This window comes from Sitophilus oryzae, unplaced genomic scaffold (assembly GCF_002938485.1).
Source record: "Sitophilus oryzae breed Bouriz unplaced genomic scaffold, Soryzae_2.0 scaffold_1621_pilon_pilon, whole genome shotgun sequence".
Taxonomy (NCBI): Eukaryota; Metazoa; Arthropoda; class Insecta; order Coleoptera; family Curculionidae; genus Sitophilus; species Sitophilus oryzae.
Genome location: NW_022146305.1, coordinates 150,310 through 169,646, shown reverse-complemented (window position 1 = coordinate 169,646; position 19,337 = coordinate 150,310). Strand labels below are relative to the sequence as shown.

Here is a 19,337-nt window from a genome sequence, read left to right as displayed (position 1 = left end):
AAGACTACTTTAATAACAAACAAAACCTTAAGGCACTCATCATTGGTATGGAACCATACTCGGTCAGAGACTTTCTGGAGGGGACATAGACATGTGTGTGGGTATGATATAATAGTTTATTTATAAAAAAAAATACATTTTTAAGACCTTCATTTTCTGTGACACCATTTTCTTTGTGATTTTCAGATTCTCTGTAAATTCATACACAATGTGAAATAAAGATGATTATTATTAATATTATAATTTAATATTGGTACTCTACCAGAACTTACAGAAGCTGCAAAAAGAGCAGAAGCTAGTTTACTTCCAGAGAAAAATAGGGGACGATATGAAATAGCATTGAAAGTATATCAAAAATGGTGTGCCGAAAGAAATGCTAAGAATGTACGCAGAAAGAAAAAAATCGTGGGTGTTTGGGAAGGCTCAAAAGGAAACGATGTTTTTGCGAGGACTCGAAGTAACGCTTACCATTCGAATTTAGGACTCGTTACTCGTTACTAACCTAATTCGTTACTTTTGCGCTGGCAGTAATCGTAATCCCTAGAAATGCACGAACCGAGGACTCGAAACTCGATACTGAAATATTCCTTACTTCGACGTAGGTCTAGTTGTTATCAATATGTTTATGTTTAAAGTGTTGACTTGACGCCGGCCGGTGTTTTGGATGGCAAATGTGTGATATTTTTATTGCAATTATTATGATTGGCTCATGTCGACCCGGCGCCGGCGGCGGTCTGTCCCTTTGCCGTTTGTTGTCGCTTTTCATTTAGGTAATTCCGCACGTTTTTTAAATTTTAGTTGACATAATTAATATAAGATTTTATCCTTGTTATTATCGTTGTTTGCATCACTAACGTACAGCATGATACGGTCAATGATAGAATTAAGGGAAAAGAGTGACATATTAAAATATCACAAACTCGTCGCTTTTTAAAACGCCAGAATGTAGGTTTTAAGCCAAAGTAGTCTAGCATTTTTACCAGAATTTGACCGTTAATTTCAACAAATAAATGTATTAAAATCTTCAATTATTATTGTTAATCTTCTTGTTTTTTTTTGGTTGATGTTAGATAAGTATTTAATAAAGATATTACAAGAATATTTTGTTTAATTAAATGAGGCGAGAAATAAGAAAAAACCGAGTGAGGGAAATGGGTGAGGGAAATGGAAAGGGGAAGAAATGTAGATAATTTGACACTTTCCTTTTTTTAAAGTCAGTATTACATAGTTATGTGGTTGTAAATAAAGTATATTATCCTCCTATTGAACATACATGAAGTTACTAGTAACTAAGTAGATAAAATAGAATTACTCATGTCGGTAACACAGTCGGTAATTCCTAAAAAATGACATTTCAAGTCATAATGACTTACCCAAGGATTGGCCACCAGATGGCATTCGAAATAGACGTCAGCGCCTTCGTTGATGTTGCCCGCGTCGAGACTGTGGCCCAGAGTCATATTGACTTTGGGCGGATAGAGCACTTTCAGCATCCAGGTTCGTTGTATTTCGCTGAAAGAAAGGGGTGGTGTTAAATTTTAGACATGGAAATTCACTTAAAAAGTAGAGCATGGAATTGTTTTTGCGGATAGTTGGTTGAGTTAATGAAAAATGCTAGTAGAAGGTACCGATAAAGACATTTTTACAGGAAAGTCTCAAATGGACTAGGTAGATTGTTAATATTCAGTTTTAAAAAGAACTATTTTTTGAGAGTGAATTATCTCAAACTCTTGTATTTCTTCGTCAGCAGTGTAAGTTAGTTTGACGTTTGCTGTGAAATAAAATAAGAATTGAATAAAATAATCGCAGAAGGAGCATTTCGACAAAACTATAGAGACCCCTGTGGATCTTTAATATAGTTGACTTATACTACGGTTTAGCAGTAAAGCGAGTTAAACTATGGAGTAGATTGAAATTTTAGTTTTTTCTGTTTGTATTTGAAACAAAACTGTCTATTGGCCTATTTTATACATGAATTTAAAAATATTATTTCTTAGGCTTTTTAAACAACGAAAAAAAAAAATACAGAAATGTAATGTAAGTACTTGACCCTATTTTGTTTCTGGTGTTTATCAACGACATTGCAAATCTAGACATTAGCGGTAAAATCTGCCTCTTTGCGGACGATACTAGTTTCACTTGGATTGGCCCAGATCTTACGGCACATATAATACTATATCCAGTGACTTACGCACCATTAAATCTTGGTGCGATTCTAATCTCCTATATATGCCTCAACCTATCAAAAACTAAAGTTTTGTCATAAAAGTAATATACAACCTTTTGTACTTAATAACACCACTAATGACGTCGTGGACTCTGTGAAATTTTTAGGACTTGTTGTAGACAACTCGTTAAAATGGGACTTGTACATCGAAGCTTCATCAAAGAAACTAAACGCTACCTGTTTTGCGCTAGAATCAGTTTCTAAGGAACTTAACTTATCAACCTCTAGAATAGCCTTTAATTAATTATGCTCTTTTTGAGTCACATCTTCGTTATGCCTTTCCATTCTGGGGTACTTAAAACTGCGCAACAAAATTTGATAGTATTTTCAAACTTAAAAAGAGAGCAGTTCGATATTTATTGGGACTGAACAGTAGAACTCACTGCCAGAATTTCTTTAAAAATTTCAAAATACTGACTCTTCCTTTTTTATTCATTTTTTAATCCGTTTGCTTAATCCGTAAGCACATATCTACTATTCCCGAAAGGTCATCTCTCAACTATCCACTTAGGAATGCGGAGCACGATCTTTACCTGCCAACCCCGAGCTCAGAACTAGTTAAAGGCTCAATACTGTACAATGCCAAAAAAATGTACAATAATCTGACTGTGAATATCAAGTTGCTTTCATTATTTCCCGCTAATTTATATCCACTAGTCATTCTAATTTTTCGTTCTTTATGAATTTGAGTACGTGTATTGATTCTAAATTAATACCAATTTAATGTGAAATGCTTTATAATAGATAATATACCTTACCTAAAGGGTATGCGTTGATTGGAAGCCTTGCAGGACATCGTCAACCCGTGATCGCTGGCATCAGGAATGAAATGCAATATACTGGTTGTGGTATTGCCATCTTTGCTTACAGTTAAATCACCCCCTTCGACTCTTCTGCCATCCTGAAACAATAAAAAACCAATTATTAAATTGCCAAAAGGGACATATTTTTTATAAAAAATGTTCGTTAGTAGTTTTTAACAGAAGTAATCAAAACAATAGAATAATTTATTCAACGTCAAATTTTGACTGTTGCTTTTTGACATTAAATAATATCGAGGATGTAGGAACTTCATTAATCGTGCATATTCCAGATACAAAAACTAATTCTATAAAATGGTGTGGCTTTGAAAACTCACGCGGGTGTTATTATTTATTTTATATGCATGTGTATAAGCAGTGGCTGTTGGATAAAAAATTAAATGCATTTTTTTATTTTATTTATGAAAATAAGAATAGACTATATTATATTATACAAGAAAAATAAAGTAAAAAAGTAATATGTAGAGTGTGTACTATTTAAAAGTTTCATAAAAAAGTTGCACTGTAATGTGAAAACTGCATCTTTGTATCCCTACTCATTAACGAGAAACCCCACAGATCACACGAAAATGGAACCCCCTGTACACTACACTTCTTGTCGTACACAACTTGCTGTATCGTCCACGACCCGCTTTACGCTGTAAAAACAAAAACTCCGAAACGAGCAGATGTTTTCTGCCAACTTGGCAACCGTGTAGGTGTGCGACCCTCTGCAACATTTTCCCTCTGCAGTTGCACTCGCAGAAAAACGTTTTCCAACCTTAAACGGTTCGAACTTGCTGCAAACTTTTAACAAGCTTATATTCGAAAGTTGCCATTGCTGGTGCAGATGTCCGCAAAATTGAGAGGGGGCAGGAGGAGGGAGGGTTCTAGAGGGATTGAAATAAGGAGGAAGAACTAGAGCTGGGAAATTTAGTTCACTTAACTGATTTCTAAATTTACTACAAAAAAGGTTCTATTCATTATTTATATTTATCCAATGCATTTCGAGCAATAACCGTTTGGAGTATAAAATGGACTACAAAAAAAATACAGGTCGCCTTATCAGTATCTCAACCCTTAACGAGAGGAAATCGAGAGGTATTTGTGGGCTCAAGATCATGTTCAGTGGTCGAATGAACAATGGGCCAATGTTCTCTTCACGGATGAGTCACGCTTTGGAATTCATCCGGATTCGAGAAGGCTTAGGGTATGGAGAGAACCGGGAAATCTTATTCGGTTGGATCATGTTCAGGAAGTGCACCCTTATCAAGGTGGAGCAGTTATGGTCTGGGAGGAGTCCAGTTAGGCCAAAAACCGATCTCGTTTTTCTTGAAAGGTTTCTAACAGGAATCACATATCGTGATTTAATTCTTGAGCCTGTCGTGTTACCATATGCCAATGATTTTGGGAGAAACTTCATTCTCATGCATGACAATGCACGGCCTCATACAGCCAGAATGGTAAGTGAGTTTATCAATGCTCATCAATTAAACATCTTACCCTGGCCGGCACAATCTCCTGACCTCAACCCCATCGAGCACGTATGGGACGCGGTCCAAAGAAGAATTTTGAGAATGGGTATGCCTCGTGAAACTCGTAGGGATCTGGTTCGGGCCGTGAATGCAGCGTGGCAGGCTGTACCTCAAGAAGAGATCAACAACCTGATCAGGAGCATGGAGAGACGATGTAGGGCTGTAATGAACAGTAGAGGAGGCCATACACTTTGTTAAGTAAAAATTGTTTTATCTTTTTTTCTTTTAATTCACAGTTTAGAATAAAAAAAAATGTGTGTATTTTTTTGAGTTCAATAAAAATCGAGGTAAATTTCGCATTTATATTTCCAATACGTCCTGGAAACTATTTGTTTATTTAAATTTTATTATTTTAGAAATGCAAATAATAAAATTACTGACGATGGCTGGATAAAATTGTAATATCCCTAGACTTTTCCGGTGTGTGTATATTAAAATTAAGAGCTCACACACACATACTTGGAGAAAATTTTTTGAAGTGTCTATCAACCATTTTTTCGGAGTATAAAGCGATAAAAAAGCTGTAGTACTTACGTATTCATTTATGATTAAACTATTTTTTTATTTGGTTCATAAATTTATTATTTCAAAAATGTCTAAAATGTCTTTATTAAAAAAGTTTAGTATCTAACACGAAAATGATGATCGATTGTAAATATCAAAATGCACAAACTAATAAAATCACAAACTATAAACACAAATTGTAGAATTTTCCGAAAAATCAGGAATATCCCAGTTAATTATTCACTGAAACGTTTAGTCACATACGAGACTCAATCTTTTGAACTAGTTCGATCGTGAACTACACAACTCTATGAAGAATACTTTATTTTTTCCTCGCGACTTCTGAACGTAGGAAAAACGTTAGTAAACAAGTTCGTCGAAGTCGTTATAGGAACTACGTACCAATTATTTCTAAAAGGCAATCGGAAGTTGTAGTGTTGTTAGGGTAGATTAGTTGGAAAGTTTTATATGCCTGAGTTTTGCTTACAGTTAAATTAGTTAATGGGTGTTTTATATTCAGTTTGGCTCGTTGAAAATTAGAACGGGGAACGCAGAATACAGTGAGACGAAATTGCAATTTTATCGTCATGTATAAATCAATATTTTTTTCCACAGCGAGTTACGTTTTAAAAAATATTCAGAAATTATTATTTCAAGGAGTTTATTATGAGTAGAAAAAATATTTTGCTGGGCTGGCGTTGGTTTCTATGTAATTTGACAAATAAATAAAGCTGTCTCTTCATTTGTCAGTTTTGAATCAATTTTTTTAATTCTCTTTCGTGTCGATTGCTGATTGAATTGGAATTCCAGAAATACCAGAAATGGCTCAAAACGAAATAAGTAAATTACCAACAGATATTCAGGCGGAGGCGACAAACGCCATATCCAAACTACTTCCATTTAAATCCCGAATAACTTATGAAAAGGAATACAAAAATTTTCAAAAATAGAAGCAATTAAACGTGCGAGAAGAAATAAAGTTTTTAACCTATCCTCGCTGTTAACGTATCATTTATTGATACGTTAATTATTTTTTGTCATACGCTCCCAAAAACAGCTATTTTACGGACTCATTTCAGTCCGTAAAATGTTTCTTTTTCGGCCTAGGCCGTAAAGGTCGTCATGGCAACCTTTATGGACTAAAATGTCTAAATTCGTTATTTGGTTGTTTTATTTTGTCATTCGAAATTTGTCACAAAATCACATAAAATTATACATATATTTATAATTAAATTATTAAATACTAACAATATCAAAAGCTAAGTTATTTGTTTTAAAGTAAGTACCTAGGTACCTATTTAAAAAGAGGCTTTTAAATTAAAATATTCTTAAATTACAGTCACAAACAAGACATAATCATGTGGTACATTTTTTTTGGCCTAAGACAAGCATATTTTCTATACAACTCAACTGGATTGACAACGTTCCCTTCGTTCACCACCGGAAACACTCTTTTGATATTAGTTTTTGTATCCGCAAGGGGTAACTAAAAAGGCAGCTGTTGTCTTTTTTCTATGATGTCTTGCACTCGTAGAGAAGTACAATTCTTCTCTTCTACATGCTCCACAAAGGCCAATGACAAGAGCTACCTAAAAATCAAATACAATGGAATAAGAAACCATCTATATATTTTAAAAATCATTATCGCAAACTTACCTTAGTAAGTAAATAAGTTTCATCACTAGCCGTGGCCAAAAATCACCGATCTCTTTTATGGACAAAACCTTAGACTTTTTAGGCTCGTAACCAACCGAATTCCTCTTCAAAAAAGCAATAAGTTTTGGAAATTTGTCAATATAAATATCTTCTTTAACACTTAACACTGCTCTCAGCATGGAATATTTCGACCAAATTGACGATGGTTTGAATGTTTGTGACTGTAATTTAAGAATATTTTAATTTAAAAGCCTCTTTTAAATAGGTACCTAGGTACTTACTTTTTCGTGGAAATAATTTAGCAATACATCTTCATTTACAACGAATACGCCATTTTTGTCTTTCCATTCATTAAAAACATCATATTCTTTCTGGTAAATGGCACGAGACTTCACAGGAAGTAAATCCAACACGATTTCTTTGGCCTTATTAGCAATATGTTCGGGATTTTGGAACATTTTAAAATTGTTGATGAATTTGTGTGATTTTGTGACAAATTTCGAATGACATGTCAAAATGCGATGAAATAAACAAACTCGTTACTAAGATATGAATTTATAAGCCAACTTTTTTCAAACATTATAATTTCAAATATGGAAAATTTGCAAATATGCGTTCTAAAAAACTGTAAAAAGCGTATGACAAAAAATAGTGTATGTAACACGTACCTAAATTATGTTTTTTAGGACTCATCTACTATTTCGGACTCGGCTAACGCCTCGTCCGCAAACAGTAATGATTCGTCCTAAAAAACATCATTTTAGGTACTAGTTACATAAATAGCTATTAATTATATATTATCTATTCTTGCGGTTACAGTACTATTTTATCTACTATTTTTGACAGATATAAGGTAACTTTAACAGTTGCTATGGAAAATCCAGCTGAAGCACAAACACACTGTTACCAGATTAACAAGTTTATAAAGCATTGTAGTGACTGGCGTTAGACGAATATTTTTAAGATGTTGAGTTTAGTGTGTAAAAAAACCTTTTTTAATATGTGAGAGAAGAGAGTACGATCAAATAGAGGCTGCAATTTAACTGATATGAATGAATCTTCATCATATATAATGTTGACTGAATGAGACGGTACGGCAAACGCACTGAGACGTAACTGACACGTGTGAATTGACTATAAATCTGTTAAATTCATGTCCTTGAAAGTAAAAGTGATTGTTCTCCATTCACTCCGATGACTTAGGTTTTTCCGGCAAAAAGAAATAAGAACTGACACAAAACGTGCATAAGAATTCGTTAATAACATTGTACTTTCATTGCCTTGTTATGTTTTTGCCCTAAAGCTCTAAATAATATTTCTGTTTACTACTGGCTACTTTTTACCGTGAAATTCTGTTAAAATGCTTTATAAAAAACTCCTTTAGATCAAATCTTTTATACGGTGAGATGCAAAAAAACGCATAGAAAACGCATATTATCATCAAAAGAATATATTAAAACCGAATCATAACGAGAAAACTGTCCTGGACTGGGTCCTTTTGAACTGGATGGCATTTGTCCATCAGCAGTTTACCATTAGCTGAAGAAGTATGATTCTTGAATTCGAGGGTATAAATTCATTATTAACTAACATTATTATCATCAAAAGAATATATTAAAACCGAATTATAACGAGAAAACTGTCCTGGACTGGGTCCTCTTGAACTGGATGGCATTTGTCCATCGGCAGTTTACCATTAGCTGAAGAAGTATGATTCTTGGATTGGAGGGTAAAAATTCATTATTAATTAACATTATTATCATCAAAAGAATATATTAAAACCGAATTATAACGAGAAAACTGTCCTGGACTAGGTCCTTTTGAACTGGATGGCATATGTCAATCAGCAGTTTACCATTAACCGAAGAAGTATGATTCTTGGATTGCAGGGTATAAATTCATTATAAAATAACATTATTATCAGCAAAAGAATATATTAAAACCGAATTATAACGAGAAAGCTGTCCTGGACTGGGTCCTCTTAATCTGGATGGCATGTGTCAATCGGCAGTTTACCATTAGCTGAAGAAATATGATTCTTGGATTGGAGGGTATAAATTCATTATTAAATAATATTATTATCATCAAAAGAATATATTAACACCGAATTATAATGAGAAAACTTTCTTATACTGGGTCCTCTTGAACTGGATGGTATTTGTCCATCAGCAGTTTACCATTAGCTGAAGAAGTATGATTCTTGGATTGGAAGGTATAAATTCATTATTAAATAACATTATTATTATCAAAAGAATATATTAAAACCGAATTATAGCGAGAAAACTGTCCTGGACTGGGTCCTCTTAAACTGGATGGCATATGTCCATCGGCAGTTTACCATTAGCTGAAGAAGTATGATTTTAGGATTGGAGGGTATAAATTCATTATTAACTAACATTATTATCATCATAAGAATATATGAAAACCGAATTATAACGAGAAAACTGTCCTAAACTGGGTCCTCTTGAACTGGATGGCATATGTCCATCAGCAGTTTACCATTAGCTGAAGAAGTATGATTCTTGGATTGGAGGGTATAAATTCATTATTAAATAACATTATTATCACCAAAAGAATATATTGAAACCGAATTATAACGAGAAAACTGTCATGGACTGTGTCCTCTTGAACTGGATGGCATTTGTCCATCAACAGTTTACCATTAGCTGAAGAAGTATGATTCTTGGATTGGAGGGTATAAATTCATTATTAAATAACATTATTATCATCAAAAGAATATATTAAAATTGAATTTTAACGAGAAAACTGTCCTGGGCTGGGTCCTCTTGAACTGGATGGCATTTGTCCATCAGCAGTTTACCATTAGCTGAAGAAGTATGATTCTTGGATTGGAGGGTATAAATTCATTATTAAATAACATTATTATCATCAAAAGAATATATTATAACCGAATTATAACGAGAAAACTGTCCTGGACTGGGTCCTCTTGAACTGGATGGCATTTGTCCATCAGGAGTTTACCATTAGCTGAAGAAGTATGATTCTTGGATCGGAGGGTATAAATTCATTATTAAATAGCATTATTATCATCAAAAGAATATATTAAGACCGAATTATAACGAGAAAACTGTCCTGGACTAGGTCCTTTTGAACTGAATGGCATATGTCAATCAGCAGTTTACCATTAGCTGAAGAAGTATGATTCTTGGATTGCAGGGTATAAATTCATTATAAAATAACATTATTATCAGCAAAAGAATATATTAAAACCGAATTATAACGAGAAAGCTGTCCTGGACTGGGTCATCTTAATCTGGATGGCATGTGTCAATCGGCAGTTTACCATTAGCTGAAGAAATATGATTCTTGGATTGGAGGGTATAAATTCATTATTAAATAATATTATTATCATCAAAAGAACATATTAACACCGAATTATAATGAGAAAACTTTCTTATACTGGGTCCTCTTGAACTGGATGGTATTTGTCCATCAGCAGTTTACCATTAGCTGAAGAAGTATGATTCTTGGATTGGAAGGTATAAATTCATTATTAAATAACATTATTATTATCAAAAGAATATATTAAAACCGAATTATAGCGAGAAAACTGTCCTGGACTGGGTCCTCTTAAACTGGATGGCATATGTCCATCGGCAGTTTACCATTAGCTGAAGAAGTATGATTTTAGGATTGGAGGGTATAAATTCATTATTAACTAACATTATTATCATCATAAGAATATATGAAAACCGAATTATAACGAGAAAACTGTCCTAAACTGGGTCCTCTTGAACTGGATGGCATATGTCCATCAGCAGTTTACCATTAGCTGAAGAAGTATGATTCTTGGATTGGAGGGTATAAATTCATTATTAAATAACATTATTATCACCAAAAGAATATATTGAAACCGAATTATAACGAGAAAACTGTCATGGACTGTGTCCTCTTGAACTGGATGGCATTTGTCCATCAACAGTTTACCATTAGCTGAAGAAGTATGATTCTTGGATTGGAGGGTATAAATTCATTATTAAATAACATTATTATCATCAAAAGAATATATTAAAATTGAATTTTAACGAGAAAACTGTCCTAGGCTGGGTCCTCTTGAACTGGATGGCATTTGTCCATCAGCAGTTTACCATTAGCTGAAGAAGTATGATTCTTGGATTGGAGGGTATATTCATTATTAAATAACATTATTATCATCAAAAGAATATATTATAACCGAATTATAACGAGAAAACTGTCCTGGACTGGGTCCTCTTGAACTGGATGGCATTTGTCCATCAGGAGTTTACCATTAGCTGAAGAAGTATGATTCTTGGATCGGAGGGTATAAATTCATTATTAAATAGCATTATTATCATCAAAAGAATATATTAAGACCGAATTATAACGAGAAAACTGTCCTGGACTGGGTCCTCTTGAACTGGATGGCATTTGTCCATCAGGAGTTTACCATTAGGTGAAGAAGTATGATTCTTGAATTGTAGGGTATAAATTCATTATTAAATAACATTATTATCATCAAAAGAATATATTAAAACCGAATTATAACGAGAAAACTGTCCTGGACTGGGTCCTCTTGAACTGGATGGCATATGTCCATCGGCAATTTACCATTAACTGAAGAAGTATGTTTCTTGGATTGGAGGGTATATTAGTTAACTGATTTTTTTTCAAATAATAATTGTAAACATTAATATTTAACTTTCAGAACAATTTTATGGCAATAATTTATTCAAAGTACCAAAAAAAATGTAATAAAATTTTAAGAGTAAAATATTCATAGCCAAAAAAAACCTACCTTAAAACTAAGAAAAAAATCTGATCCCTAACTTTTAAACTTGATTATAGCTCATAAATAAAAATACAGCACTTTCCATACCATTAGAGGATCATTTGCATAACTAATCCCGTTAAAATTCACCTCTTAACTTCTCTCGCAAACTACCACATTCCGCCACCTATAAAAACTTTTTTAATGCATAGCTAATATTATAACCTAGAGCAGCTTCCAAGAGCAATTTTTTTCGGTAAAATAACTCAAAAAGTTAATTTTAATAAGTCAAAGTAGGGATGTTCACACTTTCAAAAGTATCGATACTTTATGGTAAAAAAGTATCGATATTTTGAGTATCGATACTTAAAAAAAATATTTATACAGGGTGAGTCTTAAACAAGTGCAAATATTTCGACCCCAGGAACACAATAATGAGGTTTTTTCACGAAATAAATTATAAAAATTTGGAATTTTTAGTAAAAAATTTAGGAATTTCTTTTTCCTCTTATTAAAAATTAAAATTCTTAGAAGTATAAGACATGAAAAAATAATATGATCATGATTCTTAAACGAAGAGCCGATTTTTAGCCGAGGAAAGAAAATTAAAATTTTCATTTCACTCACTAAAATTCATCAGAAAATGTCTTTTATACTTCTTTACACTCAGGAATTTTTTAGAATTTTTGAAAGTGGTGGAACAATATGAAAAAAATTAAATACTAATTTTTTTATAAAAAATTTTGTTTTAATTAACTTATATTTTTGTTTAGTTTAAAAAAGTGAGTAGAAAATATTTTTTCATTAAAAATATATTCTTGCCAGAAATAAACATAAAGATTATTGTACGCACCGCAAAAAATTAATCAAAAGTTTAAGTTAAGTTTTTGTCAAAACCACTTATCCGATTTGGACGATTTTTTTTTGAATGATAGGTTATTCTTTCCACAATGTTGCTATACTAACTGTATTTTGATAGGAACCCTTTTTATACTAATACCGGGTGTAGCAATTATAACGTGTTTTTCTAATAAAATTTGTGACACCCTGTAGAGTTGATCAGTTACAGTATCAAGTTAAAATTGAAATCACATTTTAGCCTTATCTTTTTCTTACACTTTGTTTTTTTATTTACTCCATTATCTTCCTTATTACACGAGAAACAACATTTTATAGGATGATTTAATATTGGTTTTAATTAACATTTTTCCATTTTACTCACTAAAGTAAGTAGCAGGCTATGGAAAAACACGGATTACCAGTAAATGTCAAATAGAGATGCTAGTTGACTTTGAAGGGCCCGAGCTGTTACGAAACGTTGCCTTAATGTTGAGAGTTTTAAAAAACGTTTCTGAATCGGATTCGTTCTTCGATTCCTGCCTTGTCCCGGCCTGCGACAATTACTCCCAGTATCTCTATACCGTTGTATAACTCGTGAAATGGTTGAGTGAGTTACATTAAATCGTTCACCAATTCTTCAACCGTAGCTCCAACCTTCTTCAGACAATATTAATGCTTGAGCACATTCTTCGCCAGTAAGATTTCTTGTTTCACGTGCACGTTGCATATTTTTGATATAATAAAAGGACGAAAACGACTGACACTGACAGCAAGCATCTCTATTTGACATTTACTGGTAATCCGTGTTTTTCCATAGGCTGCTACTTACTTTAGTGAGTAAAATGGAAAAATATTAATTAAAACCAATATTAAATCATGTCATCCTATAAAATGTTGTTTCTCGTGTAATAAGGAAGATAATGGAGTAAATAAAAAAACAAAATGTAAAAAAAGATAAGGCTAAAATGTGATTTCAATTTTAACTTGATGCTGTAACTGATCAACTCTACAGGGTGTCACAAATTTTATTAGAAAAACACGTTATAATTGCTACACCCGGTATTAGTATAAAAAGGGTTCCTATCAAAATACATTTAGTATAGCAACATTGTGGAAAGAATAACCTATCATTCAAAAAAAAAATCATCCAAATCGGATAAGTGGTTTTGAAAAAAACTTAACTGAAACTTTTGGTTATTTTTTTGTGGTGCGTTAATTTATTGGGGATGTGTATTTTAGAAAAAAAAATAGTTTAATTTTTTTCGTATTGTTCCACCATTTCAAAAAATTCTGAAAAATTCCTGAGTGTAAAAAAGTATAAAAGACATTTCCTGACGATTTATAGTGAGTGACATATTTCACGAAGGTAAAAAAATGAAGATTTTAATTTTCTTTCCTCCGCTAAAAATCGGCTTTTCGTTTAAGAATCATGATCATAGTATTTTTTGTCTTAGACTTCTAAGAATGGAAAAAGAATCATCATTAATTAATTTTGAATTTTACTATGAAAATAAAAATAAAATTAAAAAAACAGATTTTTTTGAAAATCTCGAAAATTGTTTGAGTTAAAAAAAAGCTAAAAATTTAGGTGAATTATTTTGATTCGACACCAAATCGATCCGCTGAGTCCGAGTTAAAAAAGCCGTGGGGGCAGATTTCCCATATTAATCCGGCTATATACTTTGATTATATCGATATTGAAAAAAATAGATCGATTTCTTTACCCATCCCTAATACACAATAGAGAACAGAACGAGCCAGACTCTTTCCAGAGATTGAGGCGATTTAGATTTGCATAAGCAGTTTATTTAAAGTTTCTAATCCTTTTCGAGCGGTGAAAATTCTTACCGTTAGGGTTAATCTACCTACGGCCATCTCTTTCGAGTTTAACTCTGGCTGCTAATAGCAAAGATTATTATCTCGTTTCTTTGAGCATGTTAGTTAAAATCTTTTGAACGTTCCTGTGTCTTTTAATTGGGTATTTAGTAACGGGAAAATTCGGTAATGATGGAATAAAGCTATTTAATTCTTATCTCTATTATTTCTACGAAGTTTTTTGTATGATCTACAAGTAATTGTTAGTTAGATTGTCTTTAAATTAACTTACAAAATGTTGTCTTAGAAAAGAAGATAATCAAGTTCATTAATATTAAGATATACAAAGTTCATAGAAATATACCGTATGATCGATAAAAAACGGCATAAAGCTATTTAAACCGAATTATAACGAGAAGAAAACTGTCCTGGACTGGGGTCCTCTTGAACTGGATGGCATATGTACATCGGCAGTTTACCATTAGCTGAAGAAGTATGATTCTTGGATTGGAGGGTATAAATTCATTATTAAATAACATTATTATCACCAAAAGAATATATTAAAACCAAATTATAAGGAGAAAACTGTCCTGGACTGGGTCCTCTTAAACTGGATGGCATATGTCCATCGGCAGTTTACCATTAGCTGTAGAAGTATGATTCTTGTATTGGAGGGGATACATTCATTATTAAATAACATTATTATCATCAAAAGAATATATTAAAACCAGATTATAAGGAGAAAACTGTCTTGGACTGGGTCCTCTTGAACTGGATGGCATATGTCCATCGGCAGTTTACCATTAGCTGAAGAATAATTATCTCTCGTTATAATTCGGTTTTAATATATTCTTTCGATGATAATAATGTTATTTAATAATGAATTTATACCCTCCAATCCAAGAATCATACATTCTTGGATTGGAGGGTATAAATTCATTATTAAATGACATTATTATCATCGAAAGAATATATTAAAACCGAATTATAACGAGAAAATTGTTCTGGACTGGGTCCTCTTGAACTGGATGGCATATGTCCATCGGCAATTTACCATTAGCTGAAGAACTATGATTCTTGGATTGGAGGGTATAAATTCTTTATTAAATAACATTATTATCATCAAAAGAATATATTAAAACCGAACTATAACGAGAAAATTATCCTAGACTGGGTCCTCTTGAACTGGATGGCATATGTACATCGGCAGTTTACCATTAGCTGAAGAAGTATGATTCTTGGATTGGCGGGTATAAATTTTTTATTAAATAACATTATTATCATCAAAAAAATATATTAAACCCAAATTATAAGGAGAAAACTGTCTTGGACTGGGTCCTCTTGAACTGGATGGCATTATGTACATCGGCTGTTTACCATTAGCTGAAGAAGTATGATTCTTGGATTGGAGGGTATAAATTCTTTACTAAATAACATTATTATCATCAAAAGAATATATTAAAACCAAATTATAAGGAGAAAACTGTCTTGGACTGGGTCCTCTTGAATTGGATGGCATATGTACATCGGCAGTTTACCATTAGCTGAAGAGCGATGATTCTTGGATTGGAGGGTATAAATTCTTTATTAAATAACATTATTATCATCAACAGAATATATTAAAGCGAACTACAAACGAGAGAACTGTCCTAGACTGGGTCCTCTTGAACTGGATGGCATATGTCCATCGGCAATTTACCATTAGCTGAAGAGCGATGATTCTTGGATTGGAGGGTATAAATTCTTTATTAAATAACATTACTATCATCAACAGAATATATTAAAGCGAACTACAAACGAGAGAACTGTCCTAGACTGGGTCCTCTTGAACTGGATGGCATATGTCCATCGGCAATTTACCATTAGCTGAAGAGCGATGATTCTTGGATTGGAGGGTATAAATTCTTTATTAAATAACATTACTATCATCAAAAGAATATATTAAAACCGAACTATAACGAGAAAACTGTCCTAGACTGGGTCCTTCTGAACTGGATGGCATATATGTCCATCGGCAATTTACCATTACCTGAAGAACTATGATTCTTGGATTGGATTTCAATTCTTCCTTCAATTTTAAACAACAATCGTAATACACAATGTACGCGCAATGTGTAATGTTAAACGAAAATGTTGTAATTTCTAGACTTGCTATACTCTCAACTTGAGAAATAATGTCAAATATTATTAAGTCTCACAGTTTCGGCAAAATGGCATCGTTAAATGAAACTGAACACATCGAAATTAATTAAATCAAATTGTTTAAGTGATATTTTCAAAAGTCAATAACTCGGAAACGGTTGCTTTGATGTACATTGTGTGTATTTCGATATTTGTCCGCTCCTCGATCTTTTTCTTCTGTCGGCGTTTTCGCTATTGGCTTCGTGAAAGCTCGCAATTCTGCCAGTGACATAATTCATATTGTTTGTACGGGAAAAAGAAATAGAATACATTAATACGGGTCCGAATTGTACTGGAAACATCGGCAGCATATCCTGGGTTGTATAGTAAAAAGTTTTATTAATATACCCGCCTAAATGCTCTGCTCTGAGCGATCAGAAGCTCATTTGTTTCGTTTTCAAAAACAGTTCAAATTTATTATTCCAGGCTTATATCTACATTGTATTAAACAAGAGACCTTTTTTACGTAGAATACCGCAAAAATGTATATTTTTTACTCAGTAGTTTTATACAGGTACGGACAAAAAGTTATTACTTTTCAAAACAGTTTAAAACATGCCAGCTACAAGTATTTGGTATGTTAGTATATTGTATGTTAAGTATATGTCATAAACTAGGATTGATTGACGTATTCAATTAGTTTCGGTCATTTCTTGTTTCATCGGAAATGACTACAACTTTTCATTTTTAAAAGGTACCCTCGTATTTTTTACTTTATTTGATAGAAAATGACATTCTGAATATAATGACATCTCATATGTCAACTTATGAGATTTTAGCCCTGGCTAACGTCATATTCAAGGCCTGACTGTTTTGACAGTTCTACCGAAGCGGTCGAGAATTAGTAGTCGTAAACAAACCTATTGTTTTCATTAGTTTCGCTACAAATCTGTGTTTTTTACGCGTTTCTATGCTAATAAAATTATACTAAATAATTTTGAGTTACTCTGAGTGAATAGTGAACTATCTAGATACCGGCGATGCGGGCTGTGTGTCCGGGCTAGGAAAAAGTTGGGGAATTTATATAAGAACATAATTAATAGCATTAGTGTTAGTGTATAGTGTTAAACCAACGTAAGTGACGTGTATTTTTAGGTAAAATGTAAAATTGTTCTGTGTCTGTGCCTTGTAGCAGCAATTATAATAAGTACTCAGGATCTGTCTACATTCTCTTTCCCAACAATATTAACTGTAACTAGGTCACGTCCAAAACCTACAAAAGATGCTGTGCCTACAATTTTTCCAAATCAACCCTCTTATATGACTGTGCATGTTCCCAAACATCCCGATGAAAGAAAACAAGATTTGGAAATTCAGGATGAAATAAATATTGAAAATTATTATTATTATTATGAAATACTATATATTATTATTATGAAATGGCATATATTTTAAAGAAATTAAATGAATTGTACTTTCTTTCAGTATTTTATATAAAAAAAATTATAACTTTATCTTTTTATTTACGATATATGGAAATGGTTACTTGATGAACATCGAACTACAAATTACTTAATGATAATAGTTAATTATACCTGATATCCACATTTTTTAAATATGTTAGGCAAATTTTTACAATTATTTTTAATTAAACTTTAAAATGTATTCTGCCCTTATCATATACAATACATTTTCTTAATTTGTCGATAAAGTATAGTTTTCAAATTTTTTAATATTTGGAAACTTTATCACAAGGTATATTATTACTAGTTGCTAAATACTCGCAAACGCAATTTTAGGACATGCTTTTTATTATCTGGATTTTATTCTGTTCATCTTATGCTGTTGTTTATTTCATATTAATATTCGTGTTTTAGATCTAAATTTTAATGCTATTCAATTACTTTAACGCCATAAAAAGTTAATAGTATTTTTTAATACCTTTGTGTATAATATTTTTCATATTTATATCTGGCAAAACTATCAATATATAATATTATTTATGCAAAAACTATATGCAGTACCATATGGCACAATACAAAAGCCCGACTATTGCGGTGACGTCACAAATCGATGTCTCTGGCCTGTATCTCATGTTGGTTATGTTTTAGCTTAAAGAAAACAGTATTTTAAATTTCAATCTAGAGTTTGGTTTGGAAAAAAGAAAATTTGACTCAAAATAGTAAACATGTGGTTCCAAATTATTCATAAAAAATGCTTTTCCAAATATGCTAATGAGCCACCCTCGTTCCATTTGAAAAAATTGATATATGATTAAAAATACAATTTGAGCATCTTTTAACCGGCCAGGAAAAAACACGGAAAACATTAGACAACCAAATTTATTTTTCCAGTGCTCCTTGATTAAAAATTAGTTTTTCTACCACAGATTCAAATTAATTAAATAAAACATTAGTTATAAAATTAAACATTAGTTAGTTGAAGACATATATATTTACCTACTCTTTAAAGAAAGTTCCCCTCTAATTTAAATGTCAATTTATGATAATTTTAAAACCACATTAAGGCAGACCTTTTCCAATAAGAGAATAACCGCTCGTCTTATACTTATATTAATCCTCCTAATCAAAAATTCCCTTCGCAGCGATCAAATATTGCCTCCCCTGTTCAAAAATTGAATTAGAACAGGCCCCAGGACTTTATTAGCCAACGAAATTAGCCCTCCACAATAAACTCAATTTCGGATCTTTTTGGCCTTTTTGGTTCTTAATTTATCCTTATTTCAAGATGGAGATGATAAGAAATAAGAGATGATTACATTATTGCGTTTTGTTTTTGGACAAAGAACTGTTTTGTTGAAAAGTCTTGAATTTCGAGTATTTTTTTCTTATTTTTTATTTGTATAAAATTGTTATTTTTTAGTAGAAAAGAAAGAAAAGTAGAGTAGAAAAAATATTGTGCTGGGTTGGCGTTGGTTTCTATGTAATTTGACAAATAAATAAAGATGTCTCTGTAACGTTTTTAGTTCGTTACATGTCTTTTTTACATATGATATATGATGTCTGGCCTATCATCACCGGATTCCCTCTCGTTCAGGCCGGATAGTTTATTTGACGCGTAATTTTTAC

General features: G+C 32.3%; 1 protein-coding gene across 1 annotated transcript in view; it reads right to left on the bottom strand.

Annotated features, from left to right (window-relative positions):
- LOC115880277 (nephrin-like) overlaps positions 1 to 19,337 on the bottom strand; it is a 275,606-nt gene that overhangs the window by 139,571 nt on the left and 116,698 nt on the right. Inside the window, exons 5-6 of the mRNA XM_030897460.1 lie at positions 2,986 to 3,128; positions 1,374 to 1,512 (exon numbers count right to left, since the gene is read on the bottom strand). Coding sequence (XP_030753320.1) covers positions 1,374 to 1,512; positions 2,986 to 3,128 — 282 coding nt within the window. The remainder of the gene's footprint in view (positions 1 to 1,373; positions 1,513 to 2,985; positions 3,129 to 19,337) is intronic.